At 41.9% G+C, this 18422-nt stretch overlaps 1 protein-coding gene across 1 annotated transcript; it reads left to right on the top strand.

The window, feature by feature from the left end:
- Window positions 1–766: 766 nt before the first annotated feature.
- trim45 (tripartite motif containing 45) lies at window positions 767–8996 on the top strand (the record flags this gene model as incomplete). The annotated part of the gene is given in 7 exon segments (XM_024260597.2): window positions 767–1055; window positions 1130–1275; window positions 3247–3563; window positions 4230–4359; window positions 7069–7183; window positions 7265–7391; window positions 7973–8996. Coding segments are annotated over 7 exon segments (1279 nt in total), but the record flags the coding sequence as incomplete, so codon positions are not given.
- Window positions 8997–18422: the final 9426 nt, after the last annotated feature.

Genomic DNA, 18422 nt, shown 5'->3' on the forward strand with positions numbered 1-18422 from the left:
AAGATGGATGGATAAAAGAAAGTTTGTTTTCGCTACTTTGGAGTTAGGCTCATATTTACACTGTAGCTGTTTTGGGTACATTAGGCTTTATTTTTTCCATTTTTTTTAGGCTGTTTTGAAATTTAGCAAATTTTTCAGCTACATACTAGCTGTTTTGGCTAACTTAAGTTTTTTAGGCTAATTTGGCATTTAGCTAATATTTTAGCTGGGTATCAATTTCAGCATTTTCATCTATCAGCACTAACATCTTCAGCAGCCAAATCCAGCTTACAGCATTCACACTAGCATTATCACAGTTTATGTTATCTATCTAGTTCATTGTTATGGTAAAAAGTTATTGTTTTAAAGTTTTTAAAATGTAGTTTTATAGTGTTCTATAAATGTTTATCCTGTTCGTCCCGCGACCCAAGGTGTGTTTTGGATTTTGGCCTCTTGTATGATTGAGTTTGACACCCTTGATCCAGCTGCTTTAAGAAGACTGAATAAAAACAAAAACTGCCCCCCCCGCCCCACACCTGACTTCACCTCCTCCCCCATCGATGTACCTATAGGTATTGACTCCACCCCATCCCTCTGATACAAAACACACCTGAGGTCGCGGGCCGAACAGGATAAACATTTATAGAACACTTTAAAACTACATTTATAAAACTTTAAAACTGTAACTTTCTCCTGGAGGTCATGATTTTCTTGACCTGCAAATCTGAGGAGCGTTTCTCTAAAGCGAGTCCCAGTACCATCCGTCTGCTTCGTCCTCGGTCTGCAGGCGCCAGAAGCGAACGGCGTCTCACTGTCTCGTGGGTCTGGAGGAGCTGAAGGCTCGTGGTCGTCTCTGCCGCCCTGTCCTCTGCAGCCTCCACGCGGGACAGGAACTCGGGCTCTTCTGTCAGCCCTGCGACCTGCCCGTCTGCGTGGAGTGTGCTGCCACGCTCCACCGTGACCACCGCTGTTGCCCCACGCGCGACGTCATCGATCGTCACGGCGACCGCATCCGAGAGCTGGTCAGCAGAGACCTGAGGCCTCGCCTGGAGAGCCTGGAGGAGTCGCTACAGATGGTGATCTCATTAGCTCAGCAAACATTCCAGAGTCTTTGACCTTCTCGGTCGTCTGAAGATGAATTCTGCTGCAGGTGGAAAACTGTCAGGAAACCGTGCAGGCCCGTGTGGAGGCAACAGCCAATGAGATTCGAGCATTTGCGTGTGGCTACGCTAGTGCCGTGGAAGCCCACTGCGTGTCCCTGCTGCGCCACCTGGAGGAGCTCCGCATCCAGCGCAGGTCTGACAAACCCACCGGGACATTACTGGACCGCTGTGGTCTGAGTTTTGTTTAGACATGTTTGAAAAATGTTAGGACTCTTTAAGAACCATTTACAAGCATTTGCATAGCAACCAAAGTTTTAGGACCCAGGACTACTGTAATGACTGACGGTCGAGAAAAACCTTTAGAGGACAACTTTAACAATTCTTATTCTATGATCACCAATAAAGGTCCAAATAAAGTCAGAATGTCCTCCATGATTTCATTATTTAGTGTCACGATGGAGACACGAGGATACAGGAACATGCCATTTAAATGAAACAGAGAATGAAATGGAAAAAAGATGGTTGCCTGAGTTTTTTCTAGAAATTTTTTTTCCAGAACCAGCTCCTAAAAGCTGAGCTATTATTTGAGCTAACCCTCTACACACTCACAGAGCTCCAGTTAAGCAGAATGAACTACCGAGGTAATAAATCCTAAAATGGGATGTCCTAAGAGTACTTAGGACCTAGACAACTATCCCATATAATCCATAATCCTATAAACTATGAATTGGCTTTAGAAAGGTGTATGTGTCTGTCAACCAAAGCACATCTCCATCCTTTATACCAGGGGTCTCAAACTCAGTTTATCTGGGGGTCGCTGTAGGAGGAGTCTGGGTGAGGCTGGGCCGCATCAGGATTTCCACAAGACAAGCGCTGATAAAACATTCCAGTGTTCTCTAATATATTTATTTTTTACACAAAATAATGAATTAAATACAATTAATTACTTAAAAAAGAATTAAAAAATAAATTAATCAGTAATAAATAAATAAAAAAATAGTGACCATACAGCAGATACAGACAACTGAAGAAACCACATTTTGACTGACTAGAGAAAACTCATTTGATTCGGTTTCAAATGTCTGTATTAACAGCTCCTCCTTCATTTCTGAGCTGAGAGCAGCAGAGGACTGTGGGCGGGCTGTCATCCAGACACGCCCCCAGAGTGAGATAGAAGCCCCTGTACTGAGAAAATCTTTGAAGGATTTCATTTCACACGGCCTCATTGACAGTCGGGTGTAGCGGATTGGCCGCGCAGTGAAAGAGGGCGGGCCGCAGGTTTGCAGCTCGGAGCTTAGGGAGCTACACAGATGACCCACCGGCCGCGAGTTTGAGACCCCTGCTTTATATCCTTAGGCAGGAGTGTCAAACTCCATCGCACAAGGGGCCAAAATCCAAAACACACTTTAGGTCACAGGCCGAACAGGAGAAACATTTATAGAACACTATAAAGCTACATTATTAAAACTTTAAAACCGTAACTTTTTAACATAACCATGAACTATATATATGTAATTACCTGTGATAATGCTAGTGTCAATGCTGTAAGATGAATTTGGACACTGATGATGCTGAAATTGTTAGTTAAAACGCCAAAGCTCACAGCCTTCTAAAATATTAGCTAAATCCCTAATGAGCCTAAAAAAACAACAACAAAAAAACTTAGGTTGGCCAAAACAGCTAACATGTAGCTTAAAAAAATAGCTAAACTTCAAAATGGCCTAAAATATCAAAAAGACGAAGAAAAGCACACAGCCACAGTTGTTCTAGGAAACTATTTTTATTTTATTTTGCACAAAATAAAGAGTTAGTGAGGACAGGAAGAAAAGCTGGTAACGCAGGATAAAAAGGATTTACTTGTGCAGTAAATACCGGATGAGTGCTTTTGTCTGCAAACGTGTTAAAACATGCAGGGAAATAGCATCACTGCCACAGGAAGCTGTGTGATCTGTACTATTTGCTGTTATTAATTCTTAAGAAAGTTATTTTTTTACTTTGCAAAAACAAAACAAACAGAAGAATAGACTATTATCTCATGTATACTTGGTAAAAAAAAAAACTTTCTGTGACTATTTAAAGAAGAAAAATCTCTATGAGTGACAAAAAAAGAGTTTCAAAAAGACAGACCCACCTCCCTTCTCACTGATCTCTTCCACGTCTTCAGGAACCACCTCCACCTGCAGAGGGCGCAGCTGCAGCAGGCGCTGCTGGACGTCCGGAGCGCCGTGGAGTTCTCGGAGCGCCTTCTGGGATGCGGCTCCGACGCCGAGATCCTCAGCGCCAAAGGAGTCACGCTCAGAAGACTCAGCAGTCTGGCAGACAGGAGCTACAACGGCCTGCCAGCAGCCGTCGCCCCCGACGACGGCAGCAGCATCTGCTTTATGCCCCGGGAACCGGCCGGGGAGGTGGAGGGCTTCCCGGTGGTGGGTGTGATCAACACCAAGACGGTGGATGTCAGCAGCTGCACGGTGGAAGGAACAGGTAACAGAGAAAGCTTTGAAGAGTTTGGGTTTTCTCATTTGATTGAGTCTTTTAAGGAAAATTGAAGGTTCTTACGTTCAAAAAGGTTCTCACAGTTAGTTTCAATACTACAGTTAATACCAAAAAAAAGTTTGAGTTTAACTTTTTCATTTAAGCTTTAATTTGGACTTTGGGGGGTGGGCGGTGGGGGCAAGGGAAAATTGCATATTAATCATTCTTTCCTTTCACTTTTTGTAGATTTGGTCTCCAGACGTGTAAATGTAAATGACACGTTTTTACATGTATGTTCAAAGTTCAAGGATGTGAGTGTTTGTTTGTGATTTGAGGTATTTTATATATGATTTCTCAAATATATGTTTTAAAGTTTTTCAAAAAAGTATTTTTTGATAAAATACTTTTATCTTCTTTTTTTATCCATTTTGCTCATTTTTTACTGATCTGAAAAATGATCGTAACAGTGACCCTAAAACCGTTACACGATCTGAATCGTGACTTTTGTGATCCATTACACCCCCAGATGAAACAACCTCCAAGTGAGTCGTCTTTGGGCTTCTTTCACGCTCACTTGCCTATGCTTGTGTTTCATGTTGTATTCGAGACTGAATTTCTCTGAAAATGCAGCCCTGCCTGCTCTATGACCTCTAAGCTCCGCCCCCTGCATTGCAGGTCTGTGGCAGGGCCGGGAGGGCGAGCAGGGCGGCTTCACCCTGGTGTGCAGAGACTCAGCCGGAGAGCAGATGGCTCGAGGTGGAGAGCACGTGGTCGTCAGCATCGTCCACAAGGAGAGAAAAGGCTGGTGAGCGTCGAGCAGCTCCATCACAGGAGGCTGCCAGAGGCCCTGAAGCAAGGCAGGGGCAGCTTTCATGGCCCCCAATAGTTCAGGTTTTGTCCAGAAGGCTGTCGGATATTCTACCAGTTTGGTTGTTTCCATTGGAAAAAATGATCAAATGTTGATAGAATTTCAGAGATTTATTTCATTTTTTTAATGAATGAATAAAATGTTTATTTCAAGCAATCAGGTAAGAATACATATAATAAACACATATTACAGAATCAGTCAGAATTTGATTCTCTTGGAAGGGAGTGGGAGGAAGTGAACTTATATAATCCCACCCCGGATCGACCGTACCATTTTGTCTACATGAATGATCAACATCCAGTTCAGGACTTAATATCTAATATTTATACCTACAATCTTAGATTCAGGTTATCAAGGATCATTAAGATCAGTGATGTCATCACATTTCAAACATCCACATCAAACATATTCCTTCATTGGACTTGTCTTAGATTCAGATTCAGACAAGTCATTTATATTAATCAGTTCTAAAAATCTAAAATATGCTCAGATGATTATACAAAGAAAAGTCCTTACCTTAATGAATACAGAATCAAAATATATAAATTGAACCCAATTTTTTATTTTCTCCTTTTATTTCATGACACGCAAAAACATATTGTGTTCTGCCCGCAGACCGGAATCAAATTTACAGTGGTATGCAAAAGTTTGGGCACCCCTCTGAGATTTCATGATAACTTCATAAGAAGTTTCACTTCATTTCTGACTTCATAACAGAACATCACAGCGACAGCATTTGTTGTCCTACAGAGATATAGACGTTTGAGTGTTTTCCAGACCAAAATTCGTGAAGTAGAATTACATAGTCTTATTGTTATAAAATAAAATGTAAAAAATGTGATGTGCAACTGTTTGGGCACCCTTTTAATCACATTCATCTCAAGACTCGTAGGGATTTATTGGTGACAGGTTGCAGCACAAAATTGCTTTGCTTAGCTCATTAGACCGTCAAATAAAAATACAGGTGGAACCAATCATGGAAAAAGCCATTTAACAGGGGTCAGGGCAGGCTGTGCTTGTCCTGGGTTCTTTCTGAGAGAGTGGTAACATGGGGGCCTCTAAACAACTCTCCACTGACCTAAAAACTAAGATAATTCATTATTATGAATTAGGAGAAGGGTACAAGAAGTTATCTGGAAGGTTTGGACTGTCTGTCTCCACAGTCAGAAATGTAGTGCGGAAATGGAGGGCTACAGGAACAGTCCTTGTGAAGGAAAGATGTGGGAGGCCGAGAAAATACAGGAAAAGCACAGACGAAGGATGGTTAGAATGGTCACAGACAAGCCACAGACCACCTCCAGAGAACTGTAAGAACACCTGGCTGCTGATGGTGTGCTTGTTCATCGCTCCACAGTCCAGCGTACTTTGCACCAGGAAAAGCTCGTTGGAAGGGTGATGCGCAAGAAGCCTTTCCTGAGTGTTCGCCACAGGAAGAGTCGCATGAGGTATGCAAAAGCACATCTGGACAAGCCAGAAGCATTTTGGAAGAAAATACTGTGGTCAGATGAGACTAAGATCATGTTATTTGGTCAGAACAAGAGGAGGTATACGTGGCGGAAAGAAAATACTGAATTCCAGGAGAAGAACTTGTTGCCTACTGTGAAATTTGGTGGAGGATCCATCATGTTGTGGGGCTGTATGGCTAGCACAGGAACTGGAAACCTTGTTAAAGTTGAGGGCCACATGAATTCCTCTAAGTATCAGCAGATTCTTGACAAGAATGTTCAAGAGTCAGTCACAAAGTTGAAGCTACGCCGGGGTTGGATTTTTCACCAAGACAATGATCCTAAGCACAGTTCAAAATCCACCAAGGACTTCATGCAGAGGCACAAGTACAATGTTCTGGAATGGCCATCCCAGTCCCCAGACCTTCACATCATTGAAAATGTATGGACTGATTTGAAGCAGGCTGTGTACGCATGGAAGCCAAGAAACCTGACTGAACTGGAGGCGTTTTGTATGGAGGAGTGGTCCAAAATACCACCCGCCAGACTTCAAGGACTTGTCTGTGGCTATAGAAGGTGTCTACAGGCTGTTATTCCAGCAAAAGGAGGCTGTACTAAATATTAATGGACTTATTTCTTTGGGGTGCCCAAATTTATGCACATGCCTATTTTTGTTTAAATGGACATAAAAATGTTTCTGTTGGACCAATTAAAATGATTTCACTACTGAGATGTTTCTGTTTCATCAAGGTATAACATATGTTAAATTGAAGTTGCTGCTTCAAAAGCTCAGCAAGTGACAAACTGATAAAGTGATTTTTCTAAGGGGTGCCCAAACTTTCGCATACCACTGTAGATTTTGGCCCTTTGAGAAAAAAAGTTTGGGCCCTCCTGCTTTAAACAGTTTGTGTCTGTGACAGAAACACAAAACCTGAAATCTAATCATCAAAAACCAAGAAAGGAGCAGAAGAAACAAACTAAAGGTCACCACCATCACTGGTGAGGATGACATCATCACACTTCAATCATCCCTCTTATTCTCTCTTATTCTCTCGGAGAGGCTGGAGTCTGCCCATCTGTACGTTGTGTATGTTCTGAAGTGTAAAAGTGGAGTTGTCAGTCTGTCTGTGTGATGAGTGTGTTTGCAGTCACACAGACATAATGATGATAATGGATCATGAATATTTCTGTTCTAATTCAGCTCTGTGGAAGCCTCGGTGACGGACCACAAAGATGGAACATACAGAGTTTTGTTCACCCCTGAGCAGGCGGGAGCGTACTCTGTGTGGGTTTGTGTCAAAGCCCAGCATGTCAAGGTACAGGACTCTTCTGACACCAGAACCTGGCTTCACCCCAGGCCACCCGTTGAAGACATCTGACATGTTTGGTTCTCCCAGGGTTCTCCGTTCCTTCTGAACGTGAAGAGGAGGTTCCGGCAGCACAGCGGGACCTTTCACTGCTGCTCCTTCTGCTCCAGCGGGGGCGCCAAAGAGGCTCGCTGCGGATGTCCAGGGTCCATGCCAGGTGGGGTTGGGCACCGATTGGGTTTTAATTGGTTCCTAATCAGTGCCAATTTTGGTAGTTCAGTAATGAAAACAATGCCTACATCTTCCCAAATCAACACATTTTCATTCCCAAGTCACATACTGACGCGTGGTTAAGACTTCTGCGTCAAAAATTATGTCTGGGTGTCGTCGTTTTTTGACATGCTGCTGTTCGGATTAAATCAGAGCTCCACAACCTCTGAACTGCACACCGGTGGCCCGCCCCTCTCTCACCGTGCAGTGAATTTGAATTGGGTGAATACACTAATTGAACAAATGAAAAGATGCTGTACTTTGTCAGTCGCTGTCTCTGTTTCCTGTGCTGTGTCATCATGTCTCAGTTTAGTTTAACCACAAACTAAACACATGAACTGATTTAGATAGTCTGTAACAGCTGGTGTCAGTCGGTAACAGTTTTTTGTTCAGGTTTTAACATTTTACTTTAGTGTAAACTTGGAGGTGAAACTGTTTGACCTTTGTGTTACTCCATGACTCCTACATTTTACAAAGAAGTGAAGATGCTGCTTTGATCCTGTCCCTTCCTGGCGTTCCTGTCTGCAGGCGGGTTTAAAGGCTGCGGTCACGGCCATAAAGGACACCCGGGGAAGCCTCACTGGTCCTGCTGTGGCAGCACCGTGGAGAAGTCCGAGTGTTTGCCTCAGTGCGTGCTGGACGCGGTTTCTCCCGGTGGTCACCTGCAAACCGTGGAGCTGTGAGGAGACGGCAGCTCGTGAAAGGTCGTCTTTCTGCACTTCTCTGCCTGTAGGGAAAGACGAGACGCTAATCCAAGAGAAAAACAGCAGCTTTTTACACCGACGTCTGGGAGCCTGACTGATCCTTATTCTTAAGGTCTCCGCTTCCAGTCTGATAGGAACTTCCTGTTTGAATGACCTCTGTTGCATGATGGGAAAAGGGTTTTAGGATGCTGATGGTGGATGAACTCGGGGTGCTGTGCCACAAGCAGAAACAGGCAGGAAGTATGCAGCAGATGATAGAAGTGAGATGGTCAAAATGAGCTGGGATTTGATTCCTCACTGCTGTGGCCCAGCGGGATGATGTTAGCAGATTCTCTGAAACGTTATTCACCTTTAAGTGTGAAGGTGTGACCTCTCAGGCTATGTCCAAACTCCCTCCATATTCCCTAAATACTTAAAAAAAAAAAGATATGGTGTGAGACTACCCAGTCCCAACCCAACCACCCAATGAACATTCTGTTTTTAGTGATTTAACATGTTCCTGTAGCATCTTCTCATGATGAAGGACAGAGAAGAGAGGTGAATAACATTTCTGTGTTTTCTTTATTCAAATTGTGGTGAATCAGGAGCATAAAAACACCCTTTATTTTTACAAAAAAGTAACAATTTTTACAACACATCCTGTTTCCTCTATACTTCAGCAATGACAGGAATGTGTATGATATTCTAAACTAAGAATTATTCAAATTTGATTACATTTGAATGCTTTTTGTTAACAGAAATGTTCTAGTTCTTTGAGAATTGGTGCATCTCAGTTATGTTGTTTTCTCTGTTGATGAATTTTTGTAATTCTGTCTTTTTAAATATTAAAGAACTTATTTTAAAATAAACAGCTAGATCTCCTGTGCTTCTGTTTATTTGTTCCTTTCATGAAGAATCCCACGACATAAATATGATCAGTTAATTCTACAGTCCACACATCCTCATGACTGGAGAGGAGCAGTGAGAAGAGAGACATTCTGATATGACGATATTTATATCTTAAAGAGACAATCCTCGATGGTCTTTACCACCTGCTACCACACACTGACCACACATAACTGATTCCTCAGGTTTCCTCTGTACAAATAGTTTTTTGTGGTAACATTTTATTTGAAGAACTTTCTGTTATAAATTCTCAACTTTTACTCTGACAAAAAAAAGAAAAACACATCTGCTTTAAAGTCCTCCTCTGATGAAAATCCTGTTTTTAGAGTTTCTAACATGTCTGTGTGTCATTTTTCTTCTGAAATAGAACAAATGTAATAAGAAATCATTTAGTTTTTGCATTTCCAAGTATTTTTCCTTTTAAATCAATCAAACTGTCTTGGACAGACTCTGTTTGAATTAATCCTGCTCGTCCGAGCACATTGGCACAGTGGTACAGTGGTTAGCCCTCTCGTTCCACAGTGCGAAGGTTCAAATCCCAGATGGGTCCTGTCTGTGGAGTCGAGGTGAGTGGGTGAGCGGGTTTTCCCCCACAGTCCAAACCCTGTTCCTCATGAGCTCCTGCCCTGTTTGTTTTGCAGCTAAACCAGCTTCAGCAAGCTCTAGTCACCTGGATCAGGTGTGTTGAGTCAATCAGAAGCTGGGCTCACTGAGTTCAGCTACTGACCTACTGTAGCAGGGTTAGCTACAACACAAGCATGGCAGCGGCTCAGGAGGAACATGGCTGCAGACGCCTGCATGTGGGAGTGATTGTGGCTCTGGGACAGACAGATTTCTCTTCACAGTTTCCAGGACAGATTCCAGCAACCATTGTGATTCTGAATAAGATGGATAGATGTCAGCGAAGCTTTAACTGTAGAATACAAAACAGCAGCACAGGTGAGCAGGAACCCACTGTGACCAGCAGAGGGCAGCAGAGACAAACAGAAAGAGCAGAACATAACGTGACTGTCAGCTTTGGCTGAAACTCAGTGGTTGATCGGATCAAATGAAGGATTTAGAAAAGATTGACGTCTCTATTGTCTGAGCCGATAAATGTCACATTTGCAGAATGTCTTTCATACGAGCTTCCAGACTGTAAACCGGCTGTTTGGAAACACTGAAGGCAGAGATGGAGAAGACCTTCTGCTGCTTCAGTCCTCCTAAATCCAGTGTTGTGACAGCAGCTGACACCTCTCTACCACACACCATTCATCTGTGTGCTGCAGGAGAGCACAGCTTCCATCACTGTCTCACACTAAACACAAACACACATATGTGAAGGTCATTGGAAACACAGCAACTCTGCAAAACCGCCAACATTCTGTAAAAAATGGGGTTTCTAATCAAATTAACCTTTAATGTTATTAATCCCAAACTGCTAACACGAGATTTAGATAAATTGGCAGGAATATATATATATAAACAAGGCTCCATATTGTATAGAAACAATACATTCATTAAGGGAACATGAGGAACAAAAATGCAGGAGACTGGGCTTTGAATCAGAAACTCACACACTTAAGAAATCAGTCTGAGCACAACAAAAACGCAACAAAGCAGTGGCATAATCGACATCCTGACAATGACGAACAGAAAAAACAGACTCTTGAATACTTGAATACTGAGGACAATTAAGAGAAAACAGCTGTGACAGCGAGGCAACCCACAACAGAAATATGACAAAAAATCCCTGAAAAAACGAAATCAAGAACACAATCCTCACACTGGAACGCTCATTTGAGGCGAAATGACACAAATTTGTTCTAAAGTTTCTCCAGAGTACATCAAATTACTGGTGGTGTGTTACATTTATTGAAAAAATATTTGTAAAAATATAAAATTGTCAAAACGTTTTTTTTTTTTTTTAAAGCAGCTTTCAATATTTTTTTACTTGTAAAAGTTAAAGATAAAAAGTACTCAGTAGAAGTTGTAAAAAGAAAAAAAACAATCATTTAAAAAAAATGATAATGAAAATCTATAATTCTTTCACAGCCACAATGAGCTGCTTTTGTCTGAATCCTTGCGGTATTGGTATTTTAAAACAGAAGAAAATTCAACTGCTAAATACATTTGTTCATAAAACGGTTCATTGTTGCATTGAAAAGAGACCCAGGCTGGTCCTTAAAGCTGCAAGTATGGAGCACCTGCAAAGTGAATTAGTTCTTCTGCACATCTTCTTGCTTGTAAACATGAAGACAACCTCTGATTATTTTACTGGTAATTCTCTATTTCATAGCATAATTTCTACATCATTTGAACTTAAATTCATCAAATGCTGCAAATTTTTCACACAACATTTATCCAACTTCTCCTCAGTTGGTTGCTGAATTGAGTTTTTTCCCCTTTCCCTTTTCTCAGGCAGGACTTGGTCTGGACCCAGAGTTCTACACAGTTCTGGATTCTGTCGTCCCTGAAAAGCAGAGCAGATTCTGAACCTCAAAAAGGCCTGATTTCAATGAAAGGAAACGGCTTAAGCTGTGCACAGAGAGGTCAAAGGTGAAACCAGCATGAATATACCACATTCAAACATTCACACAGACACTTGAGCAAAAAAAGGCAAAAAGAAAAGCAGCAAGCATCAGAAAAGCTGTTTGTGGCGTCCTGACCCAGATTCAGAGGCCTGGAGCTGCATCCACCTTCCTCCAGAGCCTCAGCTGTGCAGCTGTGGGCAGCATGTGGGCCCCAGACCCGCCTGTGTTCACAACAAGAGGAGAGATGCTCAGGAAGACAGAACACAGCAAGACATCCCTGCAGGATCTCACTGTCTTATGTTTGATATGCTAAACCATTTTAAGCACCGTCCTGCAGGAGTCTTTCATTCTCACAACTCCATCTCCTCTCAGGTATCAATTCATTATTGTTCATCACGTGATGGAGGGATGCAGAATTGATCAGAGAACACCAGCTGATTTGAAAGGTAAGTAAGGAAATCCTGAATGTAAATGTGGAGACAGTCACCTCCTGATTAAAACCTGATGAAGAATCTCAGATTCAAGATTAGAAGATAGAAGTGACAAAAACAGTCCAGTCGTTTGACTGTAAAGAGCTATGAATCAAACAGAAAAGAAAGCAGGAAGAGGAGGAATACATGAGGGCAAAAAGGAAAAAACAAATAAAAAAAAACACTACCAAAACACAACAACTACACAAAACCTGACAGAACTTATTTAACTTTTCACATCCTGGGAAGCAAACCCAAACTTCCTGTGCACCGTCCTACACAGTTAACTGAGGCATCCAGTTGTTATGTCATTTTTCTCATGATGGAGAACATAAATCAAAGAAACTATGATCGAAAAACATCAACTGAAAATTGATTGTAGTTGTGACACACAGTAGAAGTAATAATATACAAGCCAAAGCCTCCCTGCTCCGCTCCATTCTGATCATACACAGTACATAGAGATAACTGGACTCATCATCCCCTCCCCCCTCACGTTCCAAACAGGAAGTACCCGCTGGTCCCTGAAAGACCAAATCCCATAGACCTACATTGAAAAATAAACAGCTGTTACTCAGTCATTCAGTTAGTCAGAATAACCATCCCTGCTCTGGAGTCTCTTTTTAGCATGTTCTTGCTAAACCTAATTGTTTTTTATGATACATTTTTGTTATCCCGAGTTATTTAAGTTCTAAACTAGCCAATCAAATGCCTCAATAAGAGCATGTGGTTTCCGCTGGCCCCGCCTCAAACATTTGAAGCGTTCGATTGACAGATTCTCAGACCAATCACTTGCTGCTAACATTGTGTGGTCCCAAAATGGCAAATCGGGCGATATCCATAACGGGGAAAATGGCGTCTGAATTGACTTATCTTCATTGGAACCCGAGGTAAGGCATTTTCTACTGGTGACATCACAGCCTTGTTTTGTCCATCTCTATTTATGTTAATGATTCTGATGCATCCACTTCCAGACAAACAGATCCATGAACATGTTTGTTTTCCTCATTTGATCTGGAATCTGATCCAGCTGGATGGCTCTGGCATTGCTCACCGTTGTTGTTGCACCGCGAATGTTAGGTTGGAGTTGTGAGGGGATGTGAACTGGAGAGAGACGCTGTGGGAGAGAGTGTAAACAAACAGATTAAATTAGTGCAGGTTTGATCTCTGCCACATCTCTCAGGTGAGTTTTAAATGAACTCCTGCTGCTCTGCAGAAACTATGACCTTAAAAAACAACAGATATTCTGATTTTAGATGAAAACATCTTAATAATAATTAAAAGACCACTGGGAACATTTTGAAAACAGGTCAAAAGATGATCAGAGTGGGCCGAACTCTTATGTTTAAGAGTATTACAAATGCAAAAACGAAAAATGAACCCTTTTGACTGGCTCTTTTTTTTTTTTCATTTTACAGTTTACCACACTATATGTCTCAAACAGTTCCAAACTTGGTGGGTCTCACTGGGCCAGAACCAAATTGGTTTAAAACCTACTTAAAGAAAAGGAAGTATTTTGCATCAGTTGTTTTACATTGGAACCAACAGAAATTACATGTGGAGTGCCCCAAGGCTCCATTCTGGGATCACTTCTATTAGATATTTACATGCAGGTTATAAAGAACAACAACATTAGTTACCATAGCTATGCAGATGACACACAGATATATATTAGATTGACACCAGGAGACCGAGGCCCTGTACAGGCTCTTGGTAAATGCATTGAGGACATTAATGACTGGATGTGTCACAACTTACTTCAATTAAACAAAAACAAAACGGAGGTTATTGTCTTTGGGGCTAAAGAAAAAAGGTTAGACGTCACTACAGAGCTTCAATCTATTCAACTAAAAACTACCAACCAGGCCAGAAACTTGGGACTAGTGATAGACACAGACCTAAATTTGATAAACACATTAAGGCAGTCACTAAATCAGCCTATTATCATCTCAAAAATATCTCAAGGATTAAAGATCTGATGTCTAAGCAGGACCTGGAGAAACTAGTGCATGCTTTCATCTTTAGTCGACTTGATTACTGTAACAGTGTTTTTACAGGACTACCAAAAAAATCCATCAGGAAACTGCAGCTTATTCAGAACTCTGCTGCTCGGGTTCTCACAAGGACCAAGAAAGTAGACCACATCAGTCCAGTTCTGAGGTCTTTAGACCTGCTTCAGCTGCAACACTCAGTTTATTTAAAGATCCACCAGATCTCACCTGCATTTTATGACTTTATTGTCATGTGTTATTGTCAGTGTTTTTCCCTCCCTTTTCTGTATGCGATGGTTCCCTCCCCTCACTTCCCTGAGGTTTGTCTCGTTTCTCTACACACCAGACTCTTGTCTCTCTTGCCTGGTTTTTTGATCCTGTTTGTTGTGTTTTTGTTTTTTGGCCTTGAGTGATTTTTTGGACTTTGCCTTAGTGGCTCTGATTACGTTCTTCAGCATTTTGCTCTTCCTTGGTTTTGTATTTTTTGTTATTAAAGACTCGTTTTTTAAGAACTGCCATCTGTCCTTCATCTGTGTCTGCACATCAAAACCTGAGATTCATATTCAAAAGTCTTATTTTAAGATAACTTAAAATTCTGTTATTTTAAACTTAAAAAAATACTTTTTAATGATAAGTACTTTTCTTTTAAATGGTTCTTTTAATGTTTTAAGTAACCCACTTTGAATTGTCTTTGCACATGAAATGTGCTATAGAAATAAACGTGCCTTGCCTTCAGCTGTTTGCACTTTACAAGCATGTTTGCAGTAAACACAATGTTTAACTTAGTTTATTTTAGGATCACTGAAATCATTATGAGAGTCTATTTCTGCCACATTTGTCCCAGAGCGCTCTGCTCGCTACAGTGCTACATAAAGCATGTTCTCTGCCATGCAGGCATCATGCAGGACTCCTCCCAGCAGGGACTCACAGCTCTGTTCTTTGCAGCTCCAGCATCGCACCATTAACTGGAATGTCAACCATCACTCGTGCAGCAGAAACTCCGTCTCCAGCAGAGGGTGAGATTGACACATCAGACACACAGGGTCCACTAGAGCCAGAGGTCAGAATGGATCTGCCTCTGCCCCCTCCAGGTGTCATCTTTCACAGGTGGGTTCATTCCTCCCACAGCATCTGATGTCTGGCTCTGTCCCTCTTTGAAGATTTTACTGTGAAGCTTCTCTGCTGATTTTTGTTTTCTCAAAGGAGACTGAAAGAGTGCTTTGTTATTTGTGTGTCTGAACGGCGAATAAAAATCCTCAGCAGTCTGGTGATCCCTCTATGTGACAGTCCAAATCAAAGAAGCACTGAAATAAAGAGATAAAGGACACGTCCATGGATTCTCTGCCTTTACCTCCTGGGAGTCTGCTCGTCTCTCCAGATGTCTCTGGGAAGCCTGACTTGAAGACATCCGTCTGGCGTTCTGGTGCTGGGAGCTGCCTGTAATTCACTCACAGGAGGATGTCCTGTAAATCAGATGTCCCGCTGGGACTGCGGTGAACCCAAGGACCAGCTGATGAACCCACTCAGCAGAACTCTGAAACCCACTTTACTGTGGAAATTTACTCCCGTCCTGATTGGCTGTCAGAGCGCCACACCTGTGTGTGCGGGCTGACACTCTGCCTGCTGAGCTGCTGCGTAGGGAGCTCCCAGCACACAGAGAAAACATCTTCCTGCTTCTCAGACAAGGGACCTGCGAAATTACCTGCGGGACGGAGAGGGGTGCAGTTCTTTGTGACATTTTCCCTCTATTTAATCTACTCTTCTGTGTAGCTGGCCACTTGATTATAGCAGTACACCTTATTCCAGAAGAAGAAAGTATGAGGAAAAAACGATGTTTTAGACCACAGTTACTTTAAATAATATTTCCTTAAAAGAGTTTGGAAAATTCATCTGTGTGAGTTTATTTAGTCAGAATGTATGTTTAGGTTAACTGAGCGTTTGCATTAGCCGTCTGATGGGAAATTCCATTAAATGTTAGCATCAAGCTAGTGGACTTTAGCTTTATGTACTAGATCGATTTAATAATAGTAATAATAATAATAATGATAATAATTCATTCATTTTCTTGACCGCTTTGTCCCTTTTGGAGTCACGGGGTGCCGGAGCCTAACCCGGCTACTGATGGGTGAAGGCGGGGTACACCCTGGACAGGTCTCCAGTCTGTCTCAGGGCCTCAATCACACACATCCACTCTCACATTCACACCTAGGGGCAATTTAGAGTCACCAATTAACCTATGAAGCATGTTTTTGGATGTAATAATAATGAATGAATGAATGAATGAAATGGTCAATTTCAAGCATTCAGGTAATAATACATTACATATCACTTAATGAATCACAAGTAGATCACTTGAAAGGGAGTGGAAGGAAGCGAACTTATATAATCCCACCCTGACTCGACCATACCATTTTCTCTACATAAATGATCAATATCCGGTTTAGGACAAACTGAGTTCAGTCTTAAAGCCTGTGGTTTATTGTTTGGTTGAACTCCAGTCAGCTGGATAATTAAAAACATCATGGAACTCTGGAGTTTTTTGCTGCCCCTTTTAATTTCCAGTGACGCTTCTGCTTTCACTCATCCATCTTTCCGTTAGATAAACTTGCAGAGCTGTGTCTTGTTAAAGTGGTCACCACCTACTCTACCTTAAACACAAACGGGGATTCAGAGCTCTCAGACTTAACTCAGTGGAACTAATCCTGACCATCTTTATAATGGCGAGTCTTCTGAGAGTTTGAGGTTCAGCCAGGTCTGTGGCCCAGACCTAAGCAACACCCAAGGACAGCCAGCAATTCAGCAGCAGGAGAAGAGTCATCACCGGGGTTGCTAACAAATTACACCCTTCACTTGTGGGGAAAGCCGAGCTCTTGGCCAGAGCAAAGGGAGAGCTGCTCCAGGAGGCCAAGCTACACCTGTCTCACATTCAGCGGCGTCTCTCTGCTCAAAGCAGAGACAAAGGGCTTGTTGTCAGGCCATAACAGGAGGGAAGGTTCTCAGCTTACACCGGGGGACTAATATGATGGATTGTCTCTTTCCTAGGATCTTTGCCTTGGCTGGATTTGATCAAGCAGAGTGCATCCAACAAGATGATCCAATTTAATGTAGTGACCATTCAATGTAAAGCTGCAGGAGGTTCAGAGAGCTGCCAAACAACATGTCATCCTCCATTCATCCCACTTCTCTTTCATGTTGATTGACTTTCTTTCTGCTTTTTAGGTCATACTCAAACACTAAAACAGGCAGATTTGTCAGTACAGGAGAAATACACATTCAGTGTTCTATTGTTGACAACTTCAGCTCATTTGATATCAGAGGACATCAAATATTGTGTTCAATGTGAGTGCTCAACTAGAAAATATTTCCACTTAGGGGAGTTACACATACTGTGGTCAATAAATGGATTTCTCCTATTCTTTTAAACTGGGACAATGACTGTTGAATAGTTGAAAGGACTGTTGGAGGCAAATGTAGCACAACTGAGCTGCACACAAAAACCGAATCAAAGCATTTCAGTTACAATCAAACCTATTTTACTCTAAAACTCCTTCCATGTGTGTCTCCTGTCTAATCAAATCCACTTTAATAGACTTGATAAATGTCATGAATTGTTTTTGGGAAAAAAACAAAAACAGGAAACACAGAGTAAAGCAGGAAAAACAGAAGACATTGACTAACAGGGAATCCACTATCTGTGGAAAACTGAAACCTGCTGTGACCACGGCTGAGGGGAAAGTCTGAAAACACAACACGACCTCAACACAAAACTTAATCTGACTTAAGACAAGCAAGAACAACCATCGTGATGTGAAACAAAAAACCCAACGAGTCTCATTTGACTAAAAAAGAAACAGATGATCCTGAACCACAAGTGTTTGCTAGAAGAGAAAAAACAAAAATTAATTAAGCACGTTGTTCCTTTGTAACACACAAAGTATGTTTTCTGTTGTTACGGCCTACAGTATCACTCTGATCCATTTGTCTGCTGAACTGTTCTTCTGTCCTTCCCCTAAACTTCAACGACAGACTGCCGTCCCAAACTGGACCTTTAATCAACAGAATTGTGAAACTATGAATAGAATAATTGGATGGATGGATGGATGGATGAAAGATGGATGGATGGATGGATGGATGATGTATGGTGGATGGATGGATGGATGGATGATGTATGGTGGATGGATGGATGGATGAACGGATGGATGATGTATGGTGGATGGATGGATGGATGGATGGATGATGTATGGTGGATGGATGTATGGATGAACGGATGGATGATGGATGATGGATGGATGGATGGATTGATGGATGATGGATGGATGGATGGATGGATGGATGGATGATGGATGGATTGATTGTTGGATGATGGATGGATTGATTGTTGGATGATGGATGATGGATGGATGGATGATGTATGG

The sequence above is a fragment of the Oryzias melastigma genome, linkage group LG21 (assembly GCF_002922805.2).
Source record: "Oryzias melastigma strain HK-1 linkage group LG21, ASM292280v2, whole genome shotgun sequence".
NCBI lineage: Eukaryota > Metazoa > Chordata > Actinopteri > Beloniformes > Adrianichthyidae > Oryzias > Oryzias melastigma.